Source organism: Necator americanus, chromosome X (genome assembly GCF_031761385.1).
Source record: "Necator americanus strain Aroian chromosome X, whole genome shotgun sequence".
NCBI lineage: Eukaryota > Metazoa > Nematoda > Chromadorea > Rhabditida > Ancylostomatidae > Necator > Necator americanus.
Window position 1 is genome coordinate 524,923 of NC_087376.1, and position 25,814 is coordinate 550,736.

At 40.9% G+C, this 25,814-nt stretch overlaps 1 protein-coding gene across 1 annotated transcript in view; it reads right to left on the reverse strand.

Moving 5' to 3' along the window:
- Positions 1 to 2,296: 2,296 nt before the first annotated feature.
- RB195_021092 (uncharacterized protein) overlaps positions 2,297 to 25,814 on the reverse strand; it is a gene marked incomplete at both ends in the record, with an annotated part of 29,680 nt that continues 6,162 nt past the window's right edge. Inside the window, 37 exons of the mRNA XM_064207653.1 lie at positions 2,297 to 2,341; positions 2,587 to 2,760; positions 3,511 to 3,591; positions 4,325 to 4,431; positions 5,075 to 5,179; positions 5,243 to 5,359; positions 6,035 to 6,134; positions 6,621 to 6,745; positions 6,801 to 6,924; positions 7,062 to 7,174; positions 7,561 to 7,705; positions 7,765 to 7,818; positions 7,873 to 8,032; positions 8,108 to 8,307; positions 8,372 to 8,568; positions 10,555 to 10,711; positions 10,767 to 10,894; positions 11,031 to 11,223; positions 11,301 to 11,410; positions 11,879 to 12,017; positions 13,341 to 13,450; positions 13,501 to 13,658; positions 14,209 to 14,386; positions 14,482 to 14,686; positions 15,042 to 15,270; positions 15,354 to 15,535; positions 15,652 to 15,765; positions 15,941 to 16,096; positions 16,171 to 16,238; positions 16,295 to 16,435; positions 16,884 to 17,033; positions 17,139 to 17,292; positions 17,350 to 17,442; positions 19,003 to 19,136; positions 19,192 to 19,342; positions 20,186 to 20,279; positions 24,681 to 24,762. Of these exons, the coding sequence (XP_064063534.1) occupies positions 2,297 to 2,341; positions 2,587 to 2,760; positions 3,511 to 3,591; positions 4,325 to 4,431; positions 5,075 to 5,179; positions 5,243 to 5,359; positions 6,035 to 6,134; positions 6,621 to 6,745; positions 6,801 to 6,924; positions 7,062 to 7,174; positions 7,561 to 7,705; positions 7,765 to 7,818; positions 7,873 to 8,032; positions 8,108 to 8,307; positions 8,372 to 8,568; positions 10,555 to 10,711; positions 10,767 to 10,894; positions 11,031 to 11,223; positions 11,301 to 11,410; positions 11,879 to 12,017; positions 13,341 to 13,450; positions 13,501 to 13,658; positions 14,209 to 14,386; positions 14,482 to 14,686; positions 15,042 to 15,270; positions 15,354 to 15,535; positions 15,652 to 15,765; positions 15,941 to 16,096; positions 16,171 to 16,238; positions 16,295 to 16,435; positions 16,884 to 17,033; positions 17,139 to 17,292; positions 17,350 to 17,442; positions 19,003 to 19,136; positions 19,192 to 19,342; positions 20,186 to 20,279; positions 24,681 to 24,762 (4,973 nt within the window). The remainder of the gene's footprint in view (positions 2,342 to 2,586; positions 2,761 to 3,510; positions 3,592 to 4,324; positions 4,432 to 5,074; positions 5,180 to 5,242; positions 5,360 to 6,034; positions 6,135 to 6,620; positions 6,746 to 6,800; positions 6,925 to 7,061; positions 7,175 to 7,560; positions 7,706 to 7,764; positions 7,819 to 7,872; positions 8,033 to 8,107; positions 8,308 to 8,371; positions 8,569 to 10,554; positions 10,712 to 10,766; positions 10,895 to 11,030; positions 11,224 to 11,300; positions 11,411 to 11,878; positions 12,018 to 13,340; positions 13,451 to 13,500; positions 13,659 to 14,208; positions 14,387 to 14,481; positions 14,687 to 15,041; positions 15,271 to 15,353; positions 15,536 to 15,651; positions 15,766 to 15,940; positions 16,097 to 16,170; positions 16,239 to 16,294; positions 16,436 to 16,883; positions 17,034 to 17,138; positions 17,293 to 17,349; positions 17,443 to 19,002; positions 19,137 to 19,191; positions 19,343 to 20,185; positions 20,280 to 24,680; positions 24,763 to 25,814) is intronic.

Consider the following 25,814-nt stretch of genomic DNA (forward strand, 5'->3'; position numbering starts at 1 on the left):
CGTGGCGAAATGACACACGAGGTGGCGATGCAATCGTGATGCGATCACGTTGATCGCTTCCTCCTCAGTCAGTCAAGCTTTGCCACGACCGTATCCCAGTCAACCACAACCGAACTCACCTCTTCTACTTCGCCCAACATGAGTCTTAATCGAGTCAGAGAAGTCTTCAATGCTTACATTCTACACTAGAATGGAAATTCACATGTTTTATCGTCTAGAGAATAAAAATAACTTAAATTTATATGATTTCGTAGGACCAGGCGATCCAAAGCGATTATCTGGTCAAATTTAAGTGATCCTTAGATATCAGTACATCCGTCATTGATCACAACGTGATGTCCTTGTATGTGCTGTGACCTTGTGCGCCATAAATACTACGATTAATTTGCACTCGATTCGACGATTCCATATAGGTAAGGCATGGGAACTCATCGTACGGATTACGTTGTTTTGAGAAAAACACGTAGATTTGTAGCCCTCTATGAGGCAGATTTTGGCGCGAAAAAGCAGCAAAGATATTGATCGCAACTCAAATGCTCGCGTTATGATCTTGCAATCCGATAGAATCTCAGATCACAGCATATGGTAACATAAAATATTCCTGTTTGATTCCACACCGTCTGTCTTTCAACTCTTGCTTCTGTACCCAAAACCTATAATCATCCAAGTGACCTTGATCTGGTATCAGAGATACGAACAATCGCAAAACAAGGTACAAATATGAATAACCAAAATAGTAGGATTGGAATAAAATTTTTTCTAATGATAGCAGTTTCAAGACAAAGCAAATTTTCTGGAGATTTGCTGCTTAACTCCTGGAATTCGATCAAAGTCAAGTTTAGACACAAACTAACGACGCATTTTTCGGGAAATCGAAGATGGTGTTGTTGAAGCAGCTGTTTTTTCTGTAGGGGAGCTTGAAGCTGAATTCGAAACAGCCACCTACAAAAGCCACATTATTTTTGTATTATAGAAGGAATTCACAATTAATTCGAAAAGAAATTCCTACCTTCGAAGTTCTTTGCCGCTGTTGTTGGTACTATTGTTATCGAAATGTGCCAATTTGTTTACGTCTTGTTTTCTCGGCTGCACCCAATTAGATTGGCTACCTCATGACCTCCCTCCCCCTTCGATTTTACCTGATTGATACATAACCAGTGGTCACTTTTAGTCATCTTTCTGATATTTAACCTCAAGTGTCAGCTTTTTACAGGAATAACATACACTGGTGGTACACTCTAAAACCTAAAACGTTTAATCATAACTAAAGCTTCATTCGAGTAACCATTTAAGTGATTTTCGTATTTCAAGTTGTTCAAGGTAGACGTCAAATATGATCTGAAACTATGGAATGGTTGTTGCATGTGCATGAACGTTGTATGTAATTGACAAAAATATGCAAATTGTGGGAACTATTTTATTACAGAATTCGTTCACTTCCATCTAATCTCAGTCACGTCTCCCGAAGTCTCGTGGTGACTTATTTATTTCGCCAAACAAACCCCAAACCACAAACCAAAAGCTGTTAATTGAAAAAGTGAACTTTGTATTGTTTGTGTATACTGAGATGTAAATAGAGTTCGTTTGAGGCGAGAAGATTTCAATTCCCAAGAGGTATCAGTGAAACAATTCGAATGCAAAAAATGGAAATGAGAATGACTGTTTATTTCTCATGTGTTCAACGACCACCTCATGTTCGACTTCTGTATCACAAAATGATTCTACGAAACACTTAAGCCGAATCTATATCAGTACCAAAGCAGCAGAACTGAATAGATGCGCAGAGTGACTCAGTTGAAAATGCCTCCCTCAATCCCTCAGGCACACAAACCTATAGTTGGGTCAAAACGACATAAAGCACGGACAGTTAGCACGGACGTAAGCGGTTGCGCTCGAACCGGTGCGGCGGAGCATAGCGGTTGGGATCGTGTAAGGATCCTCGCTACTGCCACTCATTCCTGTAGTTCGCCACGGTCCCGCCACGGTCCCACCGCGATTCCAACCACTGTATCCACTGTACCGCTTCGAACGCAGCCGCTCAGGGAAGTGTCCGTGATTCATGTCGTTTCGACCCTACTGTGTCGTCCCAACACGACCTATTCGAAGGATATACAATTTCAGATTTAAACAAAAAGAAATAAAGATTTATTTATTACACATTGAACGAAATAAAACATGACAAATAGCACCCGTAACTGTAAAGAATGACAACAGAGCACTTTGAAGTATCACTGCACATATAATACATAGCAAGTTAGTACATAACATCAAAAACGTACAAAAATGAGCTGTAGTCTCAGATTAACCGTTCTTCCGGGGGCAGTTTGATCATAGAGTTCATCTAAAGGAAAGAGATTCTGTTAGGATTACGGTTTTGCCTGGAAATAGGCGTATTAATGCAGCGCAGCTGGGGACAGACTGCGACCGCGAAGGTGGAGTAAAGGGAGGATCGTACCGCGCAAAAGTGTACTAGAAATCCGTCGAAAACGCAATACAGAATGCAGGATGGTGATCCCAGACTTCCAACTACGCTACGCATCTTGTTAGCTGCACCGTTCCAGTTTTAAAAAAAGCTACACGACTCACTTGTAGTCGAGCACCGTTCCGTTCTTGATGGCTGGGACTGTAGTGACCATGGAGAGCACGCTTGCCTCGAACGACAAACGCCAACAAAGTGCACCCGAGAATCATAAGCACTGTTAGTACTGCAACCATTGGTCCAAGGATGTAGCTCAATGACAGAACTTTGCGCTCGGAAACCTGGATGAAATTCAGAATTAGGTGCAGGGAATTATAAACACCATTCCCTAAGTATTGGTCTCATCGTGACAACAAAATCCAATGTTGCAGATGATATGCGAAACTACAGCGTTCCCACATATCAAACATAAAGCAACTGAACATGACAGCGACTAACAGCTGTAGTCACTGGAGAACTTTAAAGGATAAAGAGTCTGGCGTTGATCAATCCGCTTGGGATCCGCCACCACGTTCACTTCAATTCAGAATCGTTTGAGGTGTACGAACGTGTATCTGGCCCATACAATGACTTGCGGTGGCTAGCCGATGTGTCAAGTCAGTGCTTTTATCCTCCCAGACAAGTCTGGTACCAATTTATCGACCCCGGAGGGATGAAAGGCTTTGTGAGCGCTATGGCGGATTCGAACCTCCGATCGATCGTGCAGGAAGCGGAACCTCTAACCGCTACACTACACCCGCCCTTCATTGGAGAATAAAATCGTGAATTGCTGACGTCCTCTCTTTTGTAGGATAGAAGTATGGTAGAGTCGAAACGAGATGAAGCGCGGCGTAATTGCGTAAGTGGTTGCGCTCGAAGCGGTGTAGAGAGCAGTTAGAACTTAGGGGAGGAGGCAAGACTCTTGCTGACATATATCCTTCTATTCTACAAGAGAGGGGGGAAGGAAAGACCGCAATAGGATCAGAAAAAAAAACACCGTGAGTGAATAGTGCGTGAACTTAATACAGCTCTAAAACTGATTCTATACTCACCAGCGTTGAGCATTGTGGTCCTGTATATCCTCGATTGCATTTGCATTCGTGCGTGGAAGTCTCATAGCCAAAATGATCCGTCTGAAGCAATACGTACCAATAACAACACACTACAAAAAGAGCAGTCATCTCACCCACTAATTCTTAAAAGAGCCATAGGACACCCGATTTTATAAATTCCTAGAGCTCCGGTACATCGAAGCTCTTAAAATTACAATCCAAATGCCAGATATTTCGTTTTTCGTTCCTTCGCATTCCTTAAGATATCGGGAACACTAATCATTTCGTTCCTTCTATCTTCCATTTAACCTCATTTTCGACTCTACGAAAAAGCATCTCGGGTAGTGGTTGCGTTGAAAATGCTCACGGTCAATTTTTTGAGTAAAGAAGTCTTATTGAAGGACTTAGGTGTATTCAGTAAAGAAGTCTTATTGAAAGACTTAGGCGTATATCTAATAGCAGAAGCACTTGAGAATTTGTGTAAAAAATGATGATAAAAAGGAATGACTGTACAAGAAAATAATCAAGCTTGATGACGTAGGGAAAGAAATATGCAAAACAACGCATGGAATAACCATTATAAGGTATTTTAAAGCAAGGTCCAGATCACAGTCCGAGCGTCCACCGGACTGCATTTAAATTCTGGACCCTCCTTTTGTAACAGGCGTGATAATAATGGCGGTGATATTTTCCAGTGTGAGACGATGAGAGATCGAATCATGTGTTCTCATGCTTGTATTTTTGATAGCTACTTCACACCAATTAACTAGCAAGGAAATAAAGCTGAGTGAGAAGGAAACGTTACTGATCGTACCTTCACTCCTGGATTCGTACATTTTCCATGGACGCAGCTGTGTGTCGTTCTATTTAATGCATCTGGTTGACAAGGATCCCTAATAGAACACCGTCGACCAATATATCCTGAAAGTCACAGCGTCTTTGGTTGGTATTGAACGCAACGCACTAAGATGTTGGGATCTGCGCGTGAGTAGATAAGTGTAGAAGTGTAAATCATGGTATTTTCATGCCTTTAGTGGCAGAATATTACAAATTTGACGACGTCGAGATCTCTTCGCAAGTAAATAGGTGGTGTAGTTCACGAATATGAGCATGATGACCGCAAATTCCCCTTGGTACTGCAAACTGTGGGAATGGCTCTGTGTGTCTCAACGACGGAACTTATTACGTGATAGAACGCAAGCAACTCCGCCATATTCCCACGTCAGCGATCCAACTATTATGACCGAAATAAGCAGCAACAGCCCCGCCCACTCCGTAAACCCACATGCACAATGCCCGCGTTTCATCAAACGTAATAAATTGCATCGTTAGACACGAAATCACACAAGGCTATTTTTGTAATGTTTTTTCTAGATTACGAGAGAAAACTGAGCATCGTAACGCCCATATTCGTTAACTACCCCACTATCCTTGTCTATTTCTCGAGGAATAAAATCTGTTCTTGATACGCTGCCTGTACGACACCAGCTCAATGTTGCGCTACACGGCAGAAGCCGACAGCAATATTGTGGCGAGATGAAAGGTGCATCGAGGTACCACCTACCAAATTCACAGTCGCATCTGTATCCTCCTATAGTGTTCGTACATAAGCCATTTAAGCAGTTTGATAATGATGCACATTCGTTGATATCCACGGTGCAATTCTTCCCTGTAACCAATTTAAAGTTAGCATTTTCGACCAGTGCTTGCCAGGTTTACTTTCGTTATTCACCAGTGAATCCTGTGCCTTCGCAACTACACTCGTAGTCTGCAACTCGATCCCGACAAGTTGCCCCATTAGAGCAATAACCCAGTTGGCACTCGTCAATATCCGTCTCACAGTTCACACCTGCAAGAATATTTCTCATATATTCTACCTCATCGGAATAAAAAAAATCATATCTCCGAAAACACGTTGAGCTATTATCAGATAGTTCGAGTACTAGGTTTTTCTAATAACTTAAAGGCAGCACACCACCAATCTGAGGTGGTGCGGATTTCAGGTGGAGTATCCGTATACGGGGTCGTAGATTATGGAGACGGTAGACGTTCCGCTCATCTTTCCCTGTATCACTACAAACAGCTGCCTCCAGAATGCTGTTTTGTACAACGCCATCCCCAACGCTCCACCCCTTGCACCGCCTCCGCCCTGCGATTCGTCGAAAATCAATTCAGACTGCCCCGATAGGCAGTAAGGGACGCTACGCGTGCAAGGTTGGCGCGCTGCAGTAGAAGACATCTTACAAAACAGCATTCAGGGGCCGGCTGCTTGCAGTGATTCAGAGAAAGATGATCGGAATCACCTCGGTCTCCATAATTTACGACCCTATATATGGATACTCCCCCTGAAATCCGTACCACCCCAGATTCGTGGTATGCTGCCTTTAATCGGATTTGTTCCAAGCCCGAATGGGTCTAGTCTGTCTGGTTCAAGTATATTATTTTTCTATCATCTTCAATGATCTTTATATATTTCATTATCTTTATCTTTATATATTTCAACGCAAAATCGATTTGTACTTACCAGTGAAACCCGTGATACAATGGCATTTATGTTCTCCTAGCAAGGGTTCACATGTCCCACCGTTCAAGCAAGGGTTCTTTTGGCAGTAGTTTATACGAACCTTTAAAAAAAAGTTTTAAAAAAATCTCGGACGTGCTGGGCGAATATTTAGTTACATGCAAGTGGGAAGCGTTTCCACACCAACCATAACAGAAAGCGACAAAAAAAAAGCTGTCAGTAAAGGCGGCGTTTGGAGAGATTTTCGACTTTAGGAACTCTTTACCGGTAGTTGGAGGCCATATCGTGATTAACATATAGTTCACAGTAAAAATACGCAGGTTCCAAAAAAAAATCAGGATTTTGAGGCATAAGACTGCAGCCAAGTATGGTTGCGAAAACAAGCTCGACGAAATAATTTGTGCGCTTTCACAAAGTGAGGACGTGTACCTTGTTAGAGCGGTATCCAGAACTTCATCGTAACTTATATACCAGTTGTTGACTTTTATCACATGCTTAGAGAGATATAGTAGAAATTCGTAAACTCATGGGAATTTCTGGATACAGCCACTGGTTTATATTTGTTTGTGGCAAGAAAGAAATGTCATACTTCGCATCTGGTACCGTCATATCCCTTCGGACAGCTACAAGAATGGCTATCATGCGTGAGCTGGAGACATTCACCGCGTTCACAGGGATTCGTCAGGCAAGAACCGAGAACTTCACAGCGATCACCTAAGATCACATGAAGTAGTTGAAGTGGGACACCAACACCTCGAATTCCACTCACCCATATAGTATTTCAAACAATGGCATACAAATCCGTTTTCTCCAGATTCACATATACCATCATTATCGCATGGAATCTTCATACATTCATCAACCAACTGGTTGCAACTCGCACCTCGCCAACGCTAAAGAACTGTAGTAGTGCGACAAAAGGTAGTTTGCACTAGTTTTACCGTATAAAATGGGCGTAAATCACACAGCTTTGCAACGTAAGTCATCAACTTCTTCTTGTAATAAAAAGAAACAGTAAAGCAAAATTCACTTTGTTACAGGTACAGATTGTTGAATTCCATACTGGAGAACATTGTCCGTTGCCGTTGCACGAAGTTTTTGTGCACTTGTCAGTGATTTCAGTGCACGTTTTGCCAGAATATCCTAAATTAACAGATGCAGTTATTAGGAGTTCCAAAGCTGAGTCAAATCAGAAAAAAAGTACTTAAAACGAAAAATATGCCTTCCAAAGGAATTACGTCGCGAAAGTTCTGGAAAAACTATGGATCCAACAAAAAAAGTTTAGATTCGATGTGTAATCTGTGCATTACTCTTCATAAGGTTTGTTCCAACTCATGCAGACTGTGTAATCCTTCTACAATGGTCCCCTTATCGTTTCGAATTTCAGAATATTCAAATAAATTCTCCCCAGAATTGGGACTATGCAAAAGTTTCAGAACTGATGATTGAATGAATAATTTCACATGACTCCTTTTTGAATGTTTCTTATATAATCGTCCTGGAACAGATTAGTAAACAATGTCTCTCACCTTCTTCACACTCGCACTCAAATGATGTCGTCTTTGCTTTACAGTACCCGTGTGCACATGGTCTGTTTTCGCAAGGATTTTCAAGCTCATCACAGAAGCGCCCGGCAAACCCTGGTTGACATGAACACGCAGCACCGGAACCATTCTTGAATGAACGAACGATTGAATGATTATTAGATGACTAACATCAACTCTGATCCTCACATTTTCACAAGTTCCACCATTTCGACACATGTTTTCAGTGCATAGCGGCTCATCCTAGAAAATTCCGAGTTCGTTAAGAAAGTTTCGCAACAGGAATAACTTACTCACTTGGATTTCACAAGTCTTTCCTACCCATCCATTTTTGCATTCACATTCGAAGGTTCCGTTCAAAGAAGTACAAACGGCTCCGTTTTTACAAGGCATTGTAGCGCACATATCTATTTCAGCATCGCATGACTCGCCTGTGAACCCAGGATCGCAATGACATCTGAACAAGCATATTCTGGTCTCTCGTAAATGTTTCCTTCACCCGGAATCTTCGGAAGAAAAAACTCATCAACACCTTGATTTACCAACACCATCCACGCAATAGCCGCGTCCGCAATCCACCTTCACACAGTCGTCTACGTTAACTTCACACAGCGCTCCCTCAAATCCGGCTGGACAAATACATGCGTATGCGTTCCATAGGTCGCGACATTCTCCACGAATGCAAGGAGATGCGCTGCCACACTGTGGCGAAGACAGACATGTCGTAGCCACCTATTTGGAACAAATTAGGGAATCAGCAGACAATAACTTGAAACTATCCGGAATTTTCACTCACCTTTACGCGCTTCTCAACAGACCAGAACGTGACATTGCCCGGGTGTCCAGATTCTTCCTCTCTATAAAACGACAGCGGAGGCAAGTCGCCTACGGAGACATCTCTCAGACAACCTTCAAAGGATGGCACACCAGCTGAGCCGAAGCGAAGTGATCCTGACCAAATACGGTCCGGCAACTGGACTGCAGGTGGCAGACCTAAACACTAAAGCATCCTCGAAAACGTTTAAAAAAAGATCTCGGAAAAAAAGAACTGCATTTCATGACGGGATACTACTACAGACACATATTTAGATATAAAAAATGAGCCACAAATGAAATGAATAGCGCTGGTAAAACGCTTTATTCTGTTTGAAAGTGGCTTATTTGTTCTATGCGATATGCTAGAATGCCTCAGTCTTTTCTCTATTTACTTGGTATTTATATTTGATTTTTATAATAAGACCGAATGTCAAACAGGCAAAGCAGCGCATTTTCAGCAACATTTGATTTTCCATATAATCGAGGTGTTAAGGTGCCAAAGCAGCTTTAGAGATTTGCGCTCTTTATAGAGAGCATCCGAATGGGACATAAAATACAAAGAACTGGAAAAAAAACAAGCGTTATGGGGCATCGAAAAATGCGTTAAAAGATGGGAGGAAATCGCGAATAAGAGCGGAGAGCATATCACCCACGAAGTTCTCGTTGTTTTTTCCCTTTAAATAAATATGAAAAAGCTCTCATAAATTATTCTTCAACGCAATACTTTAGAAAAAAAGAGCGAAAAAAGAGAAGAAAAAAGAGTGAAAAGATGATGAGTTGCAGATTCTGCAGAAGCCAGTTCAAAGTAAGCTGAGTAGCTACAGTATAGCGTAAGGAAGAAATCAGCTAAAAGCACGTGGAAAAAGCGAGGTCAATACTCTTGGAGAATTTTTTTCGGAATAAGTTTGTTCTCCGGAAACACAAAAATAAATATCCTTATTTCATACAAACAAAGGCAATCGGCTTCGCCTGAAAAAAAAACGCGCAGCTTTTCTGGGAAAAGTGATGGTGGACCACACCATTGGCGCTCTCCACCTATGCGCTTTATCATCACGTCTCAGGATGCCTGAAGGAGGAGCCATAGTTAATTTTTAGGAGAAGCCTTAGTTAATTTTGCTCCACCCACTTCCGTCCCCATCTAAAAAAAAAAACCCTTTACATGCTATATCTTTTCTAATAAATTTCTAATAATAATAATTCTTCTAATTGCCTCATTCCAACTCACTTATTTGATTTTAACCGGTGTAGAATGAAAAAAGCGCCGTGGAGATTTCTGCGTCAAATTCCATTCTGCATCTCCTTATACTTTTCGTTTTTCGCCTCTTGGTCATGAAAAACTGTGGTCTTCAAAATGATAACATTCAAATTTTCATGCCGAACGTCAAATCTTAAATTCTCAGGGGTGACGAAACTTCTTGGAATCTGCTATACAGACATTAGTTCTATTCATTCCAATGCATTGCGAATTATGCCTCACTGCTTGGTGATTTTCTCTCTTAACAAAGATAGTCAACGATTATTTGAGGAAATTTCAGCAAGTAGCAAAACGCGCTCCAACTGCACATATGCGCCACACGTTCAAAGATAGATAGTTCGTAATTATTTTCTCACTCGGCATTTCTTTCCCTTGTATTATTGGATACAGGTGAAAGTGGTCACTTCGCCAATCCTCAAAAAGTGAAGGTAGTCGGTGATCTGGCTCCAACTCTATGCTTTAAAAAGCGTGTTGGAATACTTCAATGTTCTTCATTTCTTTGTGGATTTTTTAATATGAAGAAAAACCTCGTGGATTAGTCCTCGACTCAACAGACTTGAATGGATTTTGATTTCGGCAGGGAAATATAGCATATACAATGCGCCACGTCAACTAGCTTAGATTTCCGGCACAAGGTAACTCCGAGTGCCAGAATTTGCTAGCAATCTATGAATAATAGACTAGAAGATCCATGCGACGACCATACAAAAGCACTCCCTAAGTGACATATCTACATTGGGACCAAAGGAGGAGCAAATTGACGGATTCTGATTACAATCCGCAGTTCTATTTTTGTTTTTACGTAAACATGAAGCTCTGAGACTACACGCTGAACCGAAATGCCCTCCACAGTAGTTGAGAAATTTCAAATTAGACTTTAAAACATGTGAGGAAGAGTGATATTTTACCATAACTAGCTGAGTCGACGTAAATAACGCCTTTATTAAGCTCAACCGAATGCCACTGGCCATCCGCGACGGTTTTCCGAATCGGAATGGAGGCCGTACCGGCCACAGCCAGTTGTCCGTTTGCCAGCGTGAGTTTGACCAAAGTATTGTTCGTTTCCTGAAAGTCGTATATTTTCACTAAAGCTGCAAGTATTTACGAAAAAGAACCCCACCACTGTAAGCACGTGACCTTCTCGGGAGTGAGTTCTTATAGAGAACTTGACAACTGAACTGGTTTCATTGGGTTCGGACATTTTGAAGACCATTTCACTGTTTCTTTTCAATGTTAAAGGCGATGTACCTGAACGAAAAAAAGTGATGGGATGGAAGTGCAACACTGTATAAGCTGCACATGATTAGTCTGTAAAATCGTTAGCAAAAAGATGGAATGCCGCTACCGGTTTTCTTTTTTTTTTCACAAAAAAATAATAACTCACAAATGAAACCATCTCCGACGTTTTTGCACTCCCCAGTTAGAGGGCAGGGCGCACTAGAACAATAGTCCTTGCGTTCACACATTCTACCATAAAAGCCATTACTACAACGGCATTCAAAGTCATTAAAGGTATTGTGACACGTCCCATGAACACACTGGTTCCGTAGGCCACAGATATCATCCGAAATTGAACCCTAAATTCACAAATTCAACGACAAGAAAGGCAAATTTTGGAGATAAGAGAAACAAACTACTTTGAACTTATATGAACCTCGAGTATATTTTCTAGCTTTGCGACTCCACTCAATATATCAAGTTCGAAGGATGGTTGTTGATGGAGAACCACGGATCTATCGTTTATACGTATGTCTTGGAGAGATCCTAGACATCAAGAGATAAGTGCATGAGTAAAATTGAAAGAAATAGCTTTGATGATGCAGATAATAGCAGATAATTATGCGCAGGCTGCAAAAAATAGAGAATAAATCTGTGAATTCTAACTCTAAACCGTCCACAGGGAAAACTCATTTTTTTTCAAATGTCGTTACTTCCAGCTAAGATATTCCTGATTATCTTCACATTTTAAAAGATTTAAATCTTCGTAATACTCTAAAAGACTCAGCGGCTTTAATTCATCGCAATATGTAGAAAATTAGAAATTAGAGCAATTCAATCAGGATGAACCGGGAGAATATTCTTCTGAAAAAGCCGTTTTTGGAGCATGATACATATCGTGGCAGCACTGCTCATTTAGTGCAAGTCAAAAATGTGAACTACGTATTCACCGACCAATCTCTTAATAAGAATCTTTTAATGTGAATATAAGAAAAAAAAAACGGATCCTCGCACCTTTAAAATTATCATCAGTAATGAAAGCATCCTTTGGCACCCCTCGAGAGCTCCCAAGCTGCAGTTTTTCTGCAAACATCGGATGATCGAATCGTGACGGTATTGTCCCCTCCGAGTCAAGTTTCCCATCTATATCGAGCTTGAAAAGGTGATTTTTATGTAAAAGTTTGTAGATGCAAACGGATAAAGGATAAAACGTCCAGTGTTAATAATTCCGGTTGAGATGTCTATCGTTCGCTTCAGTTCAGAATCGTTTGAGGTTTACGAACGCGGGTCCCGCTCAGATACCCGATAGTCGGAGCCGGTACTCAGGTTCCTTAGATTAGGGTGGTTGGCAAAGTGCCCTCCTTCACCTAAGCTCTCCATTTACCACCAAAAGGAATAGAAGAGATAAAACAGTAAGGTGTTACAAGATCCACTAATGCGAAATAGGGGAGGAATATTTTGAAGGAGTCGTCTGACAACGGAGGAGGATGTGCAGTTAGGAAGTGCTTTTCACTGCTTGCGAAAATTTGCGGAATTAAACAGCTAATATCTCCGTTTAGAAGAAAAATCGCCATTCACTGAAGGGTGTGTGGAAATACACTCGAACCTGACAAGTTTCATCTCCCCCGAAAAACTGGAGCCCATTGAGCATGAAAAACTGAGTGGTTTAAGTTTTGAGCCCATAACTTTGCTGCGACAGAAGCTGACAAAAAAACAAGAACAGTGTACTGGGATAGAGGAGAAAATTTGCTAGTTCACGCTCTATTAGGAAGCATACAACATATATTTGAAATCCTTCTTCTTAATGGAGATGAAGGGGATAAATTCTTCTGCTAGACAGTCAGAGACAATAAGGAGAAAAAGTCGGAGTGGGAGCGCGCCAACGATAATGTGCTCTCATCCTCTCTTAAAAAAAAAAAAAGCTATGCATTTTTACAGGACAAGCGAGTTATTATTGTGAAGTATTGTATAGAGAGAAAAATCCTGGAGCGAAAACTTTTTTTTTTTACTTTACTGACAGTTTTTCAATCGAGCAAGCTATTTAGGAAAACCTATTTCCAAGGTGCAAAAAACAGCCATTTTTTGAATATTTTTTTGAAACACATTTTCCCAACCCAATCAAGTATTCTCTGTGAAGAATAAAGAAAGTTAAGATTATTATGTACCTTCCACTGTATTATTAGGTTTTCGAGGAACTGAGTTATCTAAGACGAAGCAGCTCTAGAATTTTATATAAAACATATGTTTGATTTATAACACATATATGTATATATTTATTTATTTATGACTTGACACAATGGGTAGCCCTCGTAAGTTAATGTAAGGCTGCACATGCGTTTATAAACTTCAAACAATTCTGAATTAAAGTCGAACGCGTAGGAGCATCCTCATAAAAATTGATCTACGGCGTACACCCCATCCTTTATCCTTTAAATGCTATCGCAGTTTCTAATGATCAGTTTAGCAGAGCGCTTACCCGAACTTGTCGTCGCTCTCGATACACCTGGATGATGTGGTCCTTGTTATCGTTCACGATTTTGTGAGACTCTAACTCATGGACTGACTTCCCTCCAGCACGAGAACGTACTGCAAACGACACCCTACGAAGATCATTCCAACATTTTCCTAGCACTTACCAAGAACGTGTCCGTCTCTTAGAGAGATTGAAGTGAAGGTCGATAATTCGTCCCCAGTTTCACCCAGAAACAAAACCGCACCATCTAGTCGATTTGAGCGCAGAATCATCTGGATTTTGGTGGAGAATCGCAGATTTTGGGAGACTTCGAAAGGGATCCTTAAATTTTTGGGAGTAATGACCAGAATTGAAATATTTGGATGTATGGATCCAATGATCTAATATGCAGACTTTAATTTTTGGTAGCGTGATAAGATAAATGCAGCACAGGAGATAGCAGTGACATAAGTTTAACCAATGCTTGAGAACTTTTGCTTTTGTTTTTCTTTTGCTCACCCAACGAGAGTGGATTTTTGGCACTCTTCACGCGTCCTTCAAAAACTCCCTTAACTCCTAAAACCAGTGGACGTAACACTATTCAGAAATAGACGGACAGAAATGAATTTCGACTGCTTGGAGTAGTAAAAATAACACCGAAAACGCATCTTTATGATGAACGAAAGAATGACCCCAGCAAATTTAAATGGTTTTGAACGCCGGCTATGCGATACATTAATTCTAAGCTTTTTGCAGAAATCTAGGGATTTTTGCGAATGCACGTATGTGGAAGGCACGAACTGCTTTGGTTGTTTGGTGAACAGTTTCTGTGTAATTTGCAAGCGTTAATAAATTGGTGTTGGAAGCGCAGAATCGAGATGTAGGAACTTACTGAATTTCAGCAAACGATGTCTGATTGTTATGTCCAAATGTACTGGGAGGCAGTGAGTGCATGCAGAAAGGAGGCAAGAATGGTGGCTGGCAGACACAAGACGAATGAGTCCAGAGATCCAAGCATGATCCACCGTTTAAGCATGGGTTTTTCGAGCAATGTTCTCTATGTTGGCAACCTAGAAACATAAGATCTCAAGAACATCGAGACCGAACTTGAACGAAAGGAAATTTGTGGACACGACCACATCAAAGACTCGAGAAGAAATCCTACCGTGCGCTATTCCAGTGCCTCGGCTAGATGTGGCAAGATCGATGTCACTGTCACCTATGATGAAATCAGCCGCACAGCCGACGAAGTACTCGGAGTCGGAAGTTTTGCCGAAACGTGTGGCGAAGACGTCGAAAGTCGTCTGTCGGGGTAGCGATTGTAGTACGAGTTGATAGCCGTCCTCGTTCACAGCAGAAATGACCACGTCCTTGAAAACAATTGAGGAAATAGTATACAAAAAACAGAAAGTTAAAGGGGTGATCGCTCCATTTGGAATGCGTCGTGTTCGAATTCAATTCAAAATCGTAGAGGTTTTATGAACGCGCATGCGGCTTACGCATGAATCGCAAGGGTCAATCGACAGATCAAGTTAGTTTCCTTACAATCTCGAACAACTTTGGTGCCAATTCATCGATTCAGGGGTTGAAAGCTTTGTTCGCCTCGAATGACGAAGGCTCATCACCGCGATTAACATATTCATCGCGTACGGTCGCTTACTACTGCGTTTCACTCGCTTACAGATAGTCTATACAGAAGCCAAGTAGTTACCGATAACTTCTAACCTCTTCGTTCTTCACCAGCCTCAAAGTATACCAGCTACCATCGTTGATTGTAAATGGAATAAGCTTTCTGTAAGCGATCCCCTGGATTGTGACGACAAGGTATCCCTTATTCAAAGTTATGGAGAACAGTCTCTGGCCAAATATATTCTCTCCTGAGACGATGTGTGCGGAAGGTACAGTAGTTTTCATGGAAAAACTGAGATTGTACGGTAGTGGACCGGATGAGGACCTAAAAGACATATGTGAAGAAGTCTTCTGATGCTCAATTATTTTTTCTTTTTTTACTAGAATTAAAAATTCGCCAACACCTACCCTATCATAACACTGGGACTTTGATGGATAAACAGACTGTTTTCATCAAATGACCCCACAGTACTCCGTTGGCATTCGCGACCAGTAAACCCTATATGACAATCACATCTCGTACGGATGTCTCCAATAGTAATTAACGGACGACATTTTAGTGAACGTGGACACATGACAGAATCGCACGGCTAAAATGGTACATTTAGTTACGAAAAAAAATTCCTCTTGCAGTAGAAGCAACCTTTGAAGAGGATGAGATAAGAAGACAAAAATACAGTGCAAATTATGCAGATTGAGTAAATACCTCCCCAGGCTGGTCGCAATGAGGTCCTTGATAACCAGAATGGCATACACAGATCGTACCTGATGATGATTCCACACATTTGTCAGAGTATACACACGAAGAACAAGAAGAGGCCTGAACATCGAGGGATAAGTTAGGGCAATGTGCATAGAGAATCTGATGAATTTGTCGGTCGAAGTTAGGAGACGAGCGTCTTTTGCATTTAGGGACAGCGCTGATGACAATTCGCCTTAGTCTTTACTGCTAGTGCTCATTCGATCGACAAAAATCCTCTTGTGCACAAACTCACCTGGGTTGTGTTGGAATTTGATGTTAGAGTCGTTGCTGCTGGTAGAGTAGTGACTTCTGTCACGTTCGTTACAGCATTTGTCAAATTTGTCACTGCCATCAACCTCGGAGATGAAGATGACGTGATTTCTTCCACATTGGACTCCCACTCAGAGAGCTGTGTTAGACATAGAATGCATAAGAACGCACACCAGAGTATTTTGAGGAAAAAGTACTAGCGAAAAGTCATACCGGATGCTCGCAAAAGTTTCCTTCAAATCCAGGGGCGCAGTTACATAACAACCTATCTTCTGGCAGATCTAAACTCAGCGATTAATCGCAACGACTTTACACGCGAAGAAATGGGAAGGCGTACCTTTAATAAGCTGACATTTGCCTCCATTCTTGCATGGATTTGGGTCACATGTGGGAAGCGTATCTTGGACTGCACATGTGTTTCCACTGAATCCTTTGAGGCATTTGCATATTGCAAAACTTCCATCGGCATGACATGTAGCTTAAAAAGGATGATTTTGAACGTTGGCTGTAACCCAGAGTAAGGAAATTGAAATGCTGTTTTGGCCAGCTCAACCGTTGCTTTTCTCGTCAGAGTCGCTGCCTTCATCTCTCTAAGCCTGTCCTTTGTCAATGTCCCATACCTAGCCTGCCCATTCCTCTTATAAATAAGGGAACTCAAAAGAAGCGACACGAACAATAAAAAAGACAAGGATTGAGAATGACAACAAATAAAGCTATGATAATTCTAGGAAAGGAAAGAACGACAGCAACTGGATAAATAACAAAATAATAGATGATATAATAATATAATAATAGATGATATAATAATATAATGATAATAATATAATACGATATGATATAAATAATATGATATAATAAATCATAATAAATGGTAAACCGATTGTGGGAGAAATAAGGGCTAGCCTGAATATCCGTAGACATATTACCTCCATTCAGACAGGGGTTCGGGTCGCAAGGTTCAGAAGTTGGTGTTACAAACGTTTGTTCGCAATGCCGTCCAGTAACGTTTCCATCGCATTCGCAATGATTCTCGGACAATCCACGAATGCAACGGCCACCATTGAGGCAAGGACTTCCTTAATATTCAAACGTGGATTCTATTCGTCACACACATTCTGCGATACTATAATTTGAAGTCTACTCAGCTAGTTTCAGCAATATTCTAGATTTCCAGAACATACCATCAACCAAGCACTGTATTGCAGTATCACAAATTTCTCCACCAAAATCAGGCGCACAGTAACAACGAAAGCCGCCAGGAACGTCCTGACACCGCCCTCCATTGCGACATGGCTTCGAATCGCACTCACGGACGATATCCGTACAGTTTGCACCCTGTAAAATACTTTTTCCTATTGGATAGATGTCCAGTAACATTGCCAAAAGACTTACAGTAAATCCTTGCGGGCAAGCACATGTTGGTTTACCATTCACTAACGCGCAAATATGAAAAGGGTTTTCACATTTGCATGCAGATGATGACTTCTAAAAATAGAACAGTGGGATAGTATACCTAGCCGAAAGATAGCATGTGAGATAACGAGAGCAATAATAATTTGGCCAAAATTGGCCATTCAAAGACTACTTGAACAATTCAATAAACATATCTTGAGTATTCGAATAAAGAGGTAATAGTGAGATAATTAATGCTACAAATGGGCGGGTGTAGCTCAGTCAGTAGGAGGTTCCGCTGTCTACACGATCCATCGGAGGTTCGAATCCGCCCTTCTGCTCACCAAGTCTTTCATCACTGCGGGGTCGATGAATTGGCACCAGTCTTGTCTGGGAGGATACAAACACTGACTTGACACATGGGCTGGCACCCGCAAGTCATTGTATAGGCCAACTACACATTCGTAAACCTCAAACGATTCTGAATTCAAGTGAACGTGGTGGCGCATCCCGAGCGGATTAATTAACGCCAGACACTTTATCCTTTACCCTTTACATCTGGAAATGCCAAGTACAACACATTCGGGCCCGCAGTAAACCCTCCAAGTAATTGTGGCACTTCAAACTAATAAACTCATTGCGATCTGAGTGTGCTACGTGTTGCGATACCAGTCATTGTTTGTCGCCATTTCCCTGAATTCGAGCGTGTCCAACGACCGATATACACACCGGTTAGCGAGGATCCGCCGATCGAGTAGGAGGTTCTGTCTGATCTGTGTCCAGAAAGCGAAGAATGGAAAATCTGGCGGAGATGATGGGATTAAAGCGGAAATGCTGGAACCTATTCCTTTGTCAGGAAATCGTAAGATGAAGAAGATCATTCATTCAATATGGTTTGACGAAAGAATACCTGACTCCTGGAGACACGCTATCATAATTTCTTTCACAGGATGTTCGCCCTTACGGAACCCATGAACTACTGAGGATTATCTTTGCTGCGTATAACGTACAAGGCTTTGGAGCAGATTATCCTCAATTGCATCAACAAACATTGCGAAGTAACGACCCGTGATGAACAACCAGGCTTTCGCCCTGGTCGATCTCTCTCGACCAGGTGTTCGTTGTTAGGAGAGTGATCGAAGTGTGGTAGCGGCACTCGAAGCCCGTGCAGTTAGTCGTCCCTGACTTCGAAACCGCTTTCGACTTTCCTCACCGAAAGCGTCTTTTCAACGCGCTTGGCGGCGAAGGTATTTCAAGAACGTTCGTTTGCCTAATCGAGAACATGAATCGAAGAACAACTGCTGCTGTTCGAACGCCAGCCGGATCTACCTAACCGTTCGAAGTGGAGACTGAAGCAAGACAAGGAGTTGTTGCACGACTTTCCTTGTTCAACTTTGCTGTCGATGACATCTTGCAAAGAACTATTGAGCTATGTCTGTGTTGATCAGGTTCTTGGAGGTCCATTTGGAGGTCAACCTAATCTCTTCCTTAGCCTGGAATTCGTAACAGGAAAAACAAGGAACAGGAAAACATCCCAAACCTTCTACAACGAATAATTTGTACATCATGAAATTTCTTCCGTTTTAATATCGATTGAAAAGCAATTGTAAACAATGTCTAAATCACACTGCTTCATTAAGAACATCTATCAACCTCGTTCTGACATGTTTTTCCTTCAAAACCATGAGGGCAGATGCAGTAGAAGCCATTTTGCGTGTCGATACATGTTCCCTGATTCAAGCATGGATTTGCAGCACAGGTCGCCACCTCATTTTCACATCGTAGTCCTCCAAAACCAAAAGATTTTTTTATATGACAAAATCTATTAGGCGTTTTGCTTACCGGTGAACCTCATCTCGCAGAGACATTCGAATGATCCTTCTATATTAATGCACGTACCACCATGCTGGCAAGGCATAAGTTCGCATTCATTCACATCAGTATCGCATAGTCTCCCAGCAAATCCAGGAGGACATAAGCATAGAAAAGAATCCTAGAAAATAAAAACAACCTTTGCGAAAGTTCCCTTTTAATGCTATTTCTTTTTGTTGCCGTATGATCGCAAACACCTAGCGTATGAGTTCCGCAATAATAATGACAACGTCCACGTTGCCATCTTATTAGCTGCTAATGAACAAACTTATGAAGAACAGCAGTCACAATTCCCCCATAAGTACGGCTTGAACGGCACTACATCTCTTCGAACGAGTTCGAAGGTTAGCAGAATGCGATTTTCGGACACCTGTGCTTTATTTGCTTAGTTAAACTTATGTATAATATTATAATAATTATATGTGTAGTTAAAATAAAAAAGAGAAATCAGAAGATACTTCGTATTGCGCTCGAAGTCATTTCTCCAGAAATTCCGCACAACAATGTATGTAAGTGTGATCTTGTTCTTGTAACACGAGAGTTTCATGGAAAAACGAAAAGGTGGATCAGTTGTGAAGGAAGCTTAGGTGCATATAAAAAGACGAGGATGAAACTCACTGCTTACCTTGGATCAACCACTATATTGCACATAAAACTTTTAGCTACAGGAATTTTAAGGAAAGTCTTAGTAGAATTTTCATTGCTAATATTGAGGGTTTGCGAAAATTATCTCGGGAAAAGTACTTTCCAAGAGGTAATGTTTGAGAGAAATAATGAAAATTGCTCGCGTTCTGCAGGATTCTGTTTCCGTTATATAAAGAATCCTGCAGAACGCGAGCAGCCGACAAAGAATGCAAAAGAACGAGTTTCAGGACGCTCTTTTCCTCTACATTCTTCCAGATGAGGTTTAGATGCAGAGAGATAGAGATATGTAATTATTAACAAAATCCTCTTTTAAACTCACATTGTCGGCTATACAAGTAGAGTTGTTCTTACAAGGTCGTGACTTGCATGGATCACCTGTACAAATCTTGAGGCCATGATCGTTCTCAACACACCTGGAGAAAGAATTTAATTCAAGGACGAGACTATAGGTGTATAGGTTCTTTATGAGATGAAATGCGCATAAAGCTTGCATGGCACTACCATTTACACATGTAACTTGGTAGAAGTAATAAAAAGTAGAAAGTTGAGGAGCAACCCACCGCAAAATATTTGCTCAAAAACTTGGGAAAAACTGGACGCGTGTGAAATGTACCAAGAGAAGAGATAAATTCGAAAGATGACGAGACGTAATTCAAAAGAAAACCTAATATAAGGATTTCTACCGTCTTGTATTGTTCTGGAGAATTGCCTCCTCATTATTAGTATATCTAATTATGGTCAATGGGAAGATTATAAAACAAATCATATTGCCTACAAATAATATCTAGGAGCTCAGAAATGATTCTGTCACCATATAAAGCAGAATTATTTGAAAGTAGCCACAAAACTTCAAAAATGCCATTGTACATCTGACGAATTGTGAATTCGAGGCACAATTCTACGCGATTACATAGGGACAGTCCTATCATCATGCTATCAACAAGTAGATCCTTCTATCCAATGTAACTTGACATAAGTAAAAACTATCTCAAAAAGATGCTACAGGGAAAAGAATATCACGCATATATTTTCACACATCTCATAATTTAACACACTACATGCCCTAAGTCTTCTATATAAACTAGCAGTGCATAAGTATGTTTGTCACGATGCCATTCAACGAATTCGTGTTCAACTTTCAACTCCAACAGCTATAATAACAGCAACTTTATGCGCTTATTACTTTGTATACATTCTTTAAACTCCCTTCTACATTTTACCATTTCAAAATTTCACTTAGATATAATGTCTATATAGAGCGCATGTCAAATATTTCAACATTTGCTTGTACGTTTTATATAGTTTTATATAATAGAACTTTGCATGATTCATCAAACTTCTTTCAACAGCGTTTTATCGCTTCATTTCTATCTATACACTACATAAAATCAATATGACGGGTTAGGTGTATTAGTGGCGAACAGAGACATCTGCATCTTCGAGATATACCTTTAGGTACAGTGTTTGTGCGCGAGGCATTATTCGCGCCTCGTTAATCGTTGGATGCCAGTTTTACCCATCTAAATAAACAAAAAGAAATCCTTAGAAAGCGAAAAAAGTAAAGAAGATAGCATAACACCGATCAGTGGGACATTTTTTGAAACATCTCTTGCATTCCCAGAGATGAATGACTGTTTTCCACCTAACAAGTCGACACAGGATATTTTCTTTTTCACTCGCATTTCTAAATGGCATATCACTTATACAAACCTTTTTCATTCTTTCCTTCTTTTATATTAACTTACAAGCACACTTTATGTAGACCTTCGAACAACATGTCATACTAGTTACTTTCCTTTTCGTTCGATTTTAACAGCGCATCATAAGAGCTGTAGGCGCGGTGAAAAAAAATCGTCGTAAGAGCGGCAGACGCGGCGAAATGGGAGGGGAGGGTGGCGTGGGCGGGGCGTCTTGAAGACGTAGCACAAGTGGAGCAACCAGGCTACTGTAACGATTATGACGGTATCAGGAGACGCGCGGTGCAATTAACGACGCTCATTAGCTTCCTGGATACGCGGCGGCACATCAGACGGTGTGTGTGATATAAAAAAAAAACGACATAAATAAGCATCACGTTTTGACACAATGTTTCGACAGGGGAACATAAAGGTTCGACATTGGCTGCTGAGGCAAATTTTCGCGAAAGAGGTAGAAACATGTTTTCAGTAGTGCAAACATGGATTTCATAGAATTTAATGGCCGAACAAGCCCAGAGTCTGTGCACACCCCTCGGTCATGAAGCTCGCAAATATAACTTCCTGACCCCTGTGCAATACTTTTGATGGTAATTTAAAGAAGAAGGTTTGCTTTACCAAATAGTCACGCCACTGTTTTATGGCATCTTTTCTTCTTATTATCAGGGAAACCTGCTAAAAACCCGTACAAGACTATATAGCCCTGAATAAAGTCTAATAATTTGTAGTAACTTAATGTTAAGTAATGAGCAAACAGCCATACACCAGGTCTATTTGAGAGAGCAACAGTCCGTTATCGTATGGAGCAATTTTGATGTTCGTTAGGAAAACCTAGCAGAGACTCTGTTAAAAAAAAAAAAAAACTCAAATTAAAAACTATTTGTACGATTCAACTCAGATGAAGATGCTCAATCGAGGTTGCGGAAAGTTTCTGATTTCGTGTAATGAGAGGAGTCCCTTCTGTGAAAATACAAATTATCGCACCTTCTATAGCAGTGGAAACGGGCGGTTTCGAACCAGAAGGTGGAAGTTTGCAAGTATTCTGCCACTGAGACGCTTATACCATCGGTACTTTCCCATAAATTGCAAGCTTACGAAGAGAAAGTCAGCTGTCACTCTCACGTCAACTCACACTCACCCTCACTCTCATTTTCCACTCTCAAAGCAACAACCAAAATCAGTTATCCGCAACATCTTCATAAGAATGAATGTTCTCAGCAATGCACTGGAAAAAAAAAAGTGACTGAAACACCGAGAATTGGTTCGCTCTACAAAGAAGGAATAATAGTAGTTTTCTTCAAAGGAACTGAAGCAGGAGATAACAAGACTGAAGTGTCATGTCGAGAAACATGTGGTGGCATTGCGCCTAATTTGGCGGGCGAGCAGCCCCGCCTGATTTCAAATCGATGCACGCATGCGTAGATCAAGAACAACTAATCAAAGTTAATGTCAACCTTCTACTCAAAATTGAAATCAGCCCTAATGTTCTGAACTCGGCTGAGGTCAGGACATAACCAACCGCAACCTGCAAACTTCAGGTCCCCTTGCATAGTTATTTCCAGTAGCTGACCTATCCAGAAGCAATGTCTGCACCCGTCGTTCCATAGATTTGATGTGTGATCTTTCAAACGAGACTCGATATTACATGGAGGTTGAACCTCCATCAAAAAGGTTTGGTATATTATTATATTATATATGATATATAATGTGGCATATATGGTTTATTATTAAATTATTATCACCTTATTTTAGACATCCACGATCTGTAGAATACTTGGGAAATTCACAGCCTGATCCTAATGACTATGCAAGAGTGAACACAAATTTTCTTAGCTTCTGTTCTTCTTCGGATAGCTATGTGGGAGAGCCGCAAAATTCTTCTTTAACATTTCATTATAAGTAATAGAAATATCATACAAGACCAGTTTCTGTCAAGCAGCCCGGCCAAAAAATCACGATTTATGGTGCGGTGTCGTTCAAATGGTAGCGTAGCGGTTGGGATCGTGTAAGGATCCTCGCCATCGTCACCCATCTCTGCAGTCCCATGATGATGATCCCACCTCAAATCCAACCGCTGTCTCCACCACACTGCTTCGAGAACAGCAGCATGCGCAACTGTCCGTGCTTCTTGTCGTTTCGACCCAACTATCATGCTATATAACAATGCTTTTAATCGGTGTGTGTGTGTGGGTGTGTGTTTGTCTGCGTGTCACGAAAATACTCCACAATGATGCAAAACTCTGCAATGATGAGGTGCCGAATCATCGCCATGCACCTGATAGGCGAGCACTCTACCTTTTCACCATGTAAGTTGGCTTTGATGAAGCAAGTTAGTTTCTTTCATATGTTAGTGATGGTAAATAAACTTTCATGTGAGTGTATACTCCCAAATTTGCTAGCTATCATGCTGTATAATAACGGGCTTATTCTGTCACATGGGTGCGTCTGTGTATGTGTGTGTGTCCCAGTCAAGAAATTCCAGAAAGAGAGGTAGATATCATGGCGTCGGGGTCGAAAGCGGGATTGAAATGGTGCGCGGGAACCCCAACGCAGTAAAATTGGTTTCTATGGTTCCTTCGCACATCTAATTCCCAGCATGTCTCCCTAACACTGCTAACATCCTTTTTCAAAAGGAGGAAGCACACGTGCGAGCGGTTGCCTAAATACAATACATAGTAGCCAACAGTTTACGCGATCTGACGTAGAACGTTATTTCTATCACTACGATAGTGATATTCACGTCATTTCATATTTGCACATCATTCTTTGCTATTAGTTGGAAACGGAGGAGACTCATACTTTGAATAATGCTTCCAAATTGCGGAGATTTGAAAGAAACATAGATGTAAAATCACGTTTGATTGTTTTCCAAGTGTAGAACTGACGCGCTCAGGGAAAAACCACATAGTCTTACATCCATGCCTAAATTTTTGGGTAAAAAAATGAAGAGAGCGTTGATAGAAAAAGCAATTCTAATTTTACAAAAAATGTCGCTGCTGTTATTTCATATCGATCGGTGAAGGCGAGGGAGGCAAACACCAAAAAAAGCCTGAAGCTGGGCTTTAGCCGGATGTTCAGGCTGGTAACAAAAAAGAAACTTCGGGAGCAATGACCACCTACCGTTCTCCAATACCACAATCTTCAGTTTTTATACATCCCTCCAACGACGATCCAGACACTTGGCACAACGCTCCAGACCAACCTACATAAATTTCAAAATCATGTCATTACTACCACATTCACCATCGCCTCTACTCACTCGACCTGAATGTTTTGGGCGATTTTATTCCATTGGTTTAAAGAGAAACCTGTCCTCTGGTCATTATAGCGGACGAGTTATGAACAAGGTAATCGCTCTAGCCAAGAACCATATGTAGCTGTTTTGGTGTACAACAAAACGTTTCATTTCGTCCTAGACAGATTAAAATGATGGAGCACAGGGGACTGGAAACACTGCAAGAAAGTACGAGTACCCTTTTTAGACAACTATGTAGGGGGAAAAGCCTATATTGTTAAAAAACCATATCTCATTAATGTTGTTTTCTCTCTTTACACATTTTTCCAGGTAGATTTTCGTATGCGGTAACCGACAGTACATTAACACCCATGGTAGCCGATCAAATGTTCATTGAATGCTCGACATTTCCAAGTGCCAAATGTTGTAGTCATGCTTTTTATCGGAAATTAGTTGTATTTATCTTGGTTCGTGTTTTTTTTTCTAGCAATGAATGCTCAAAAAATAAAATAAATGGCATTGAGGAGTCGTTGAATGTTTGAGAATGTAGGATCACTATCATTATCAGTAGTAGGGTGCTCAACTTTGCACATTTCTAAGTTGTCTCCTCTGTAATTATAGAGAAGTCTTTCCCATGCAAATAAGCTTTATTTTACGCAAGGTGTCCAAAAAAAGAAGTTATTTCCGATTTAGAGTACAGCTGAAAAATTGTTTAACCTAACACAAACCGTAAAAATGGCTAAATTACAGTGGTAAGAAAAAAACTCGGATACACTTAAGTAGGTTTTAGTCATCCTTTCCCTAGTCAGGAAGATAATAAACAAAAGTCACATCTTCCATAGGAAAATATGCACTGCAGAAGCATTCACATGTGGTCGTTTTTAGTAAAATAGCAATAGCAACTATTCAAAACCTCCTCTATCCTTCAGAAAATGGGGAACCAACGGATTTTTGTCTAGTTAAGCCGAAAAGAGACTTCTTGCTTGGACCACACATTATTTCTGGTTTGCGTTTGGATA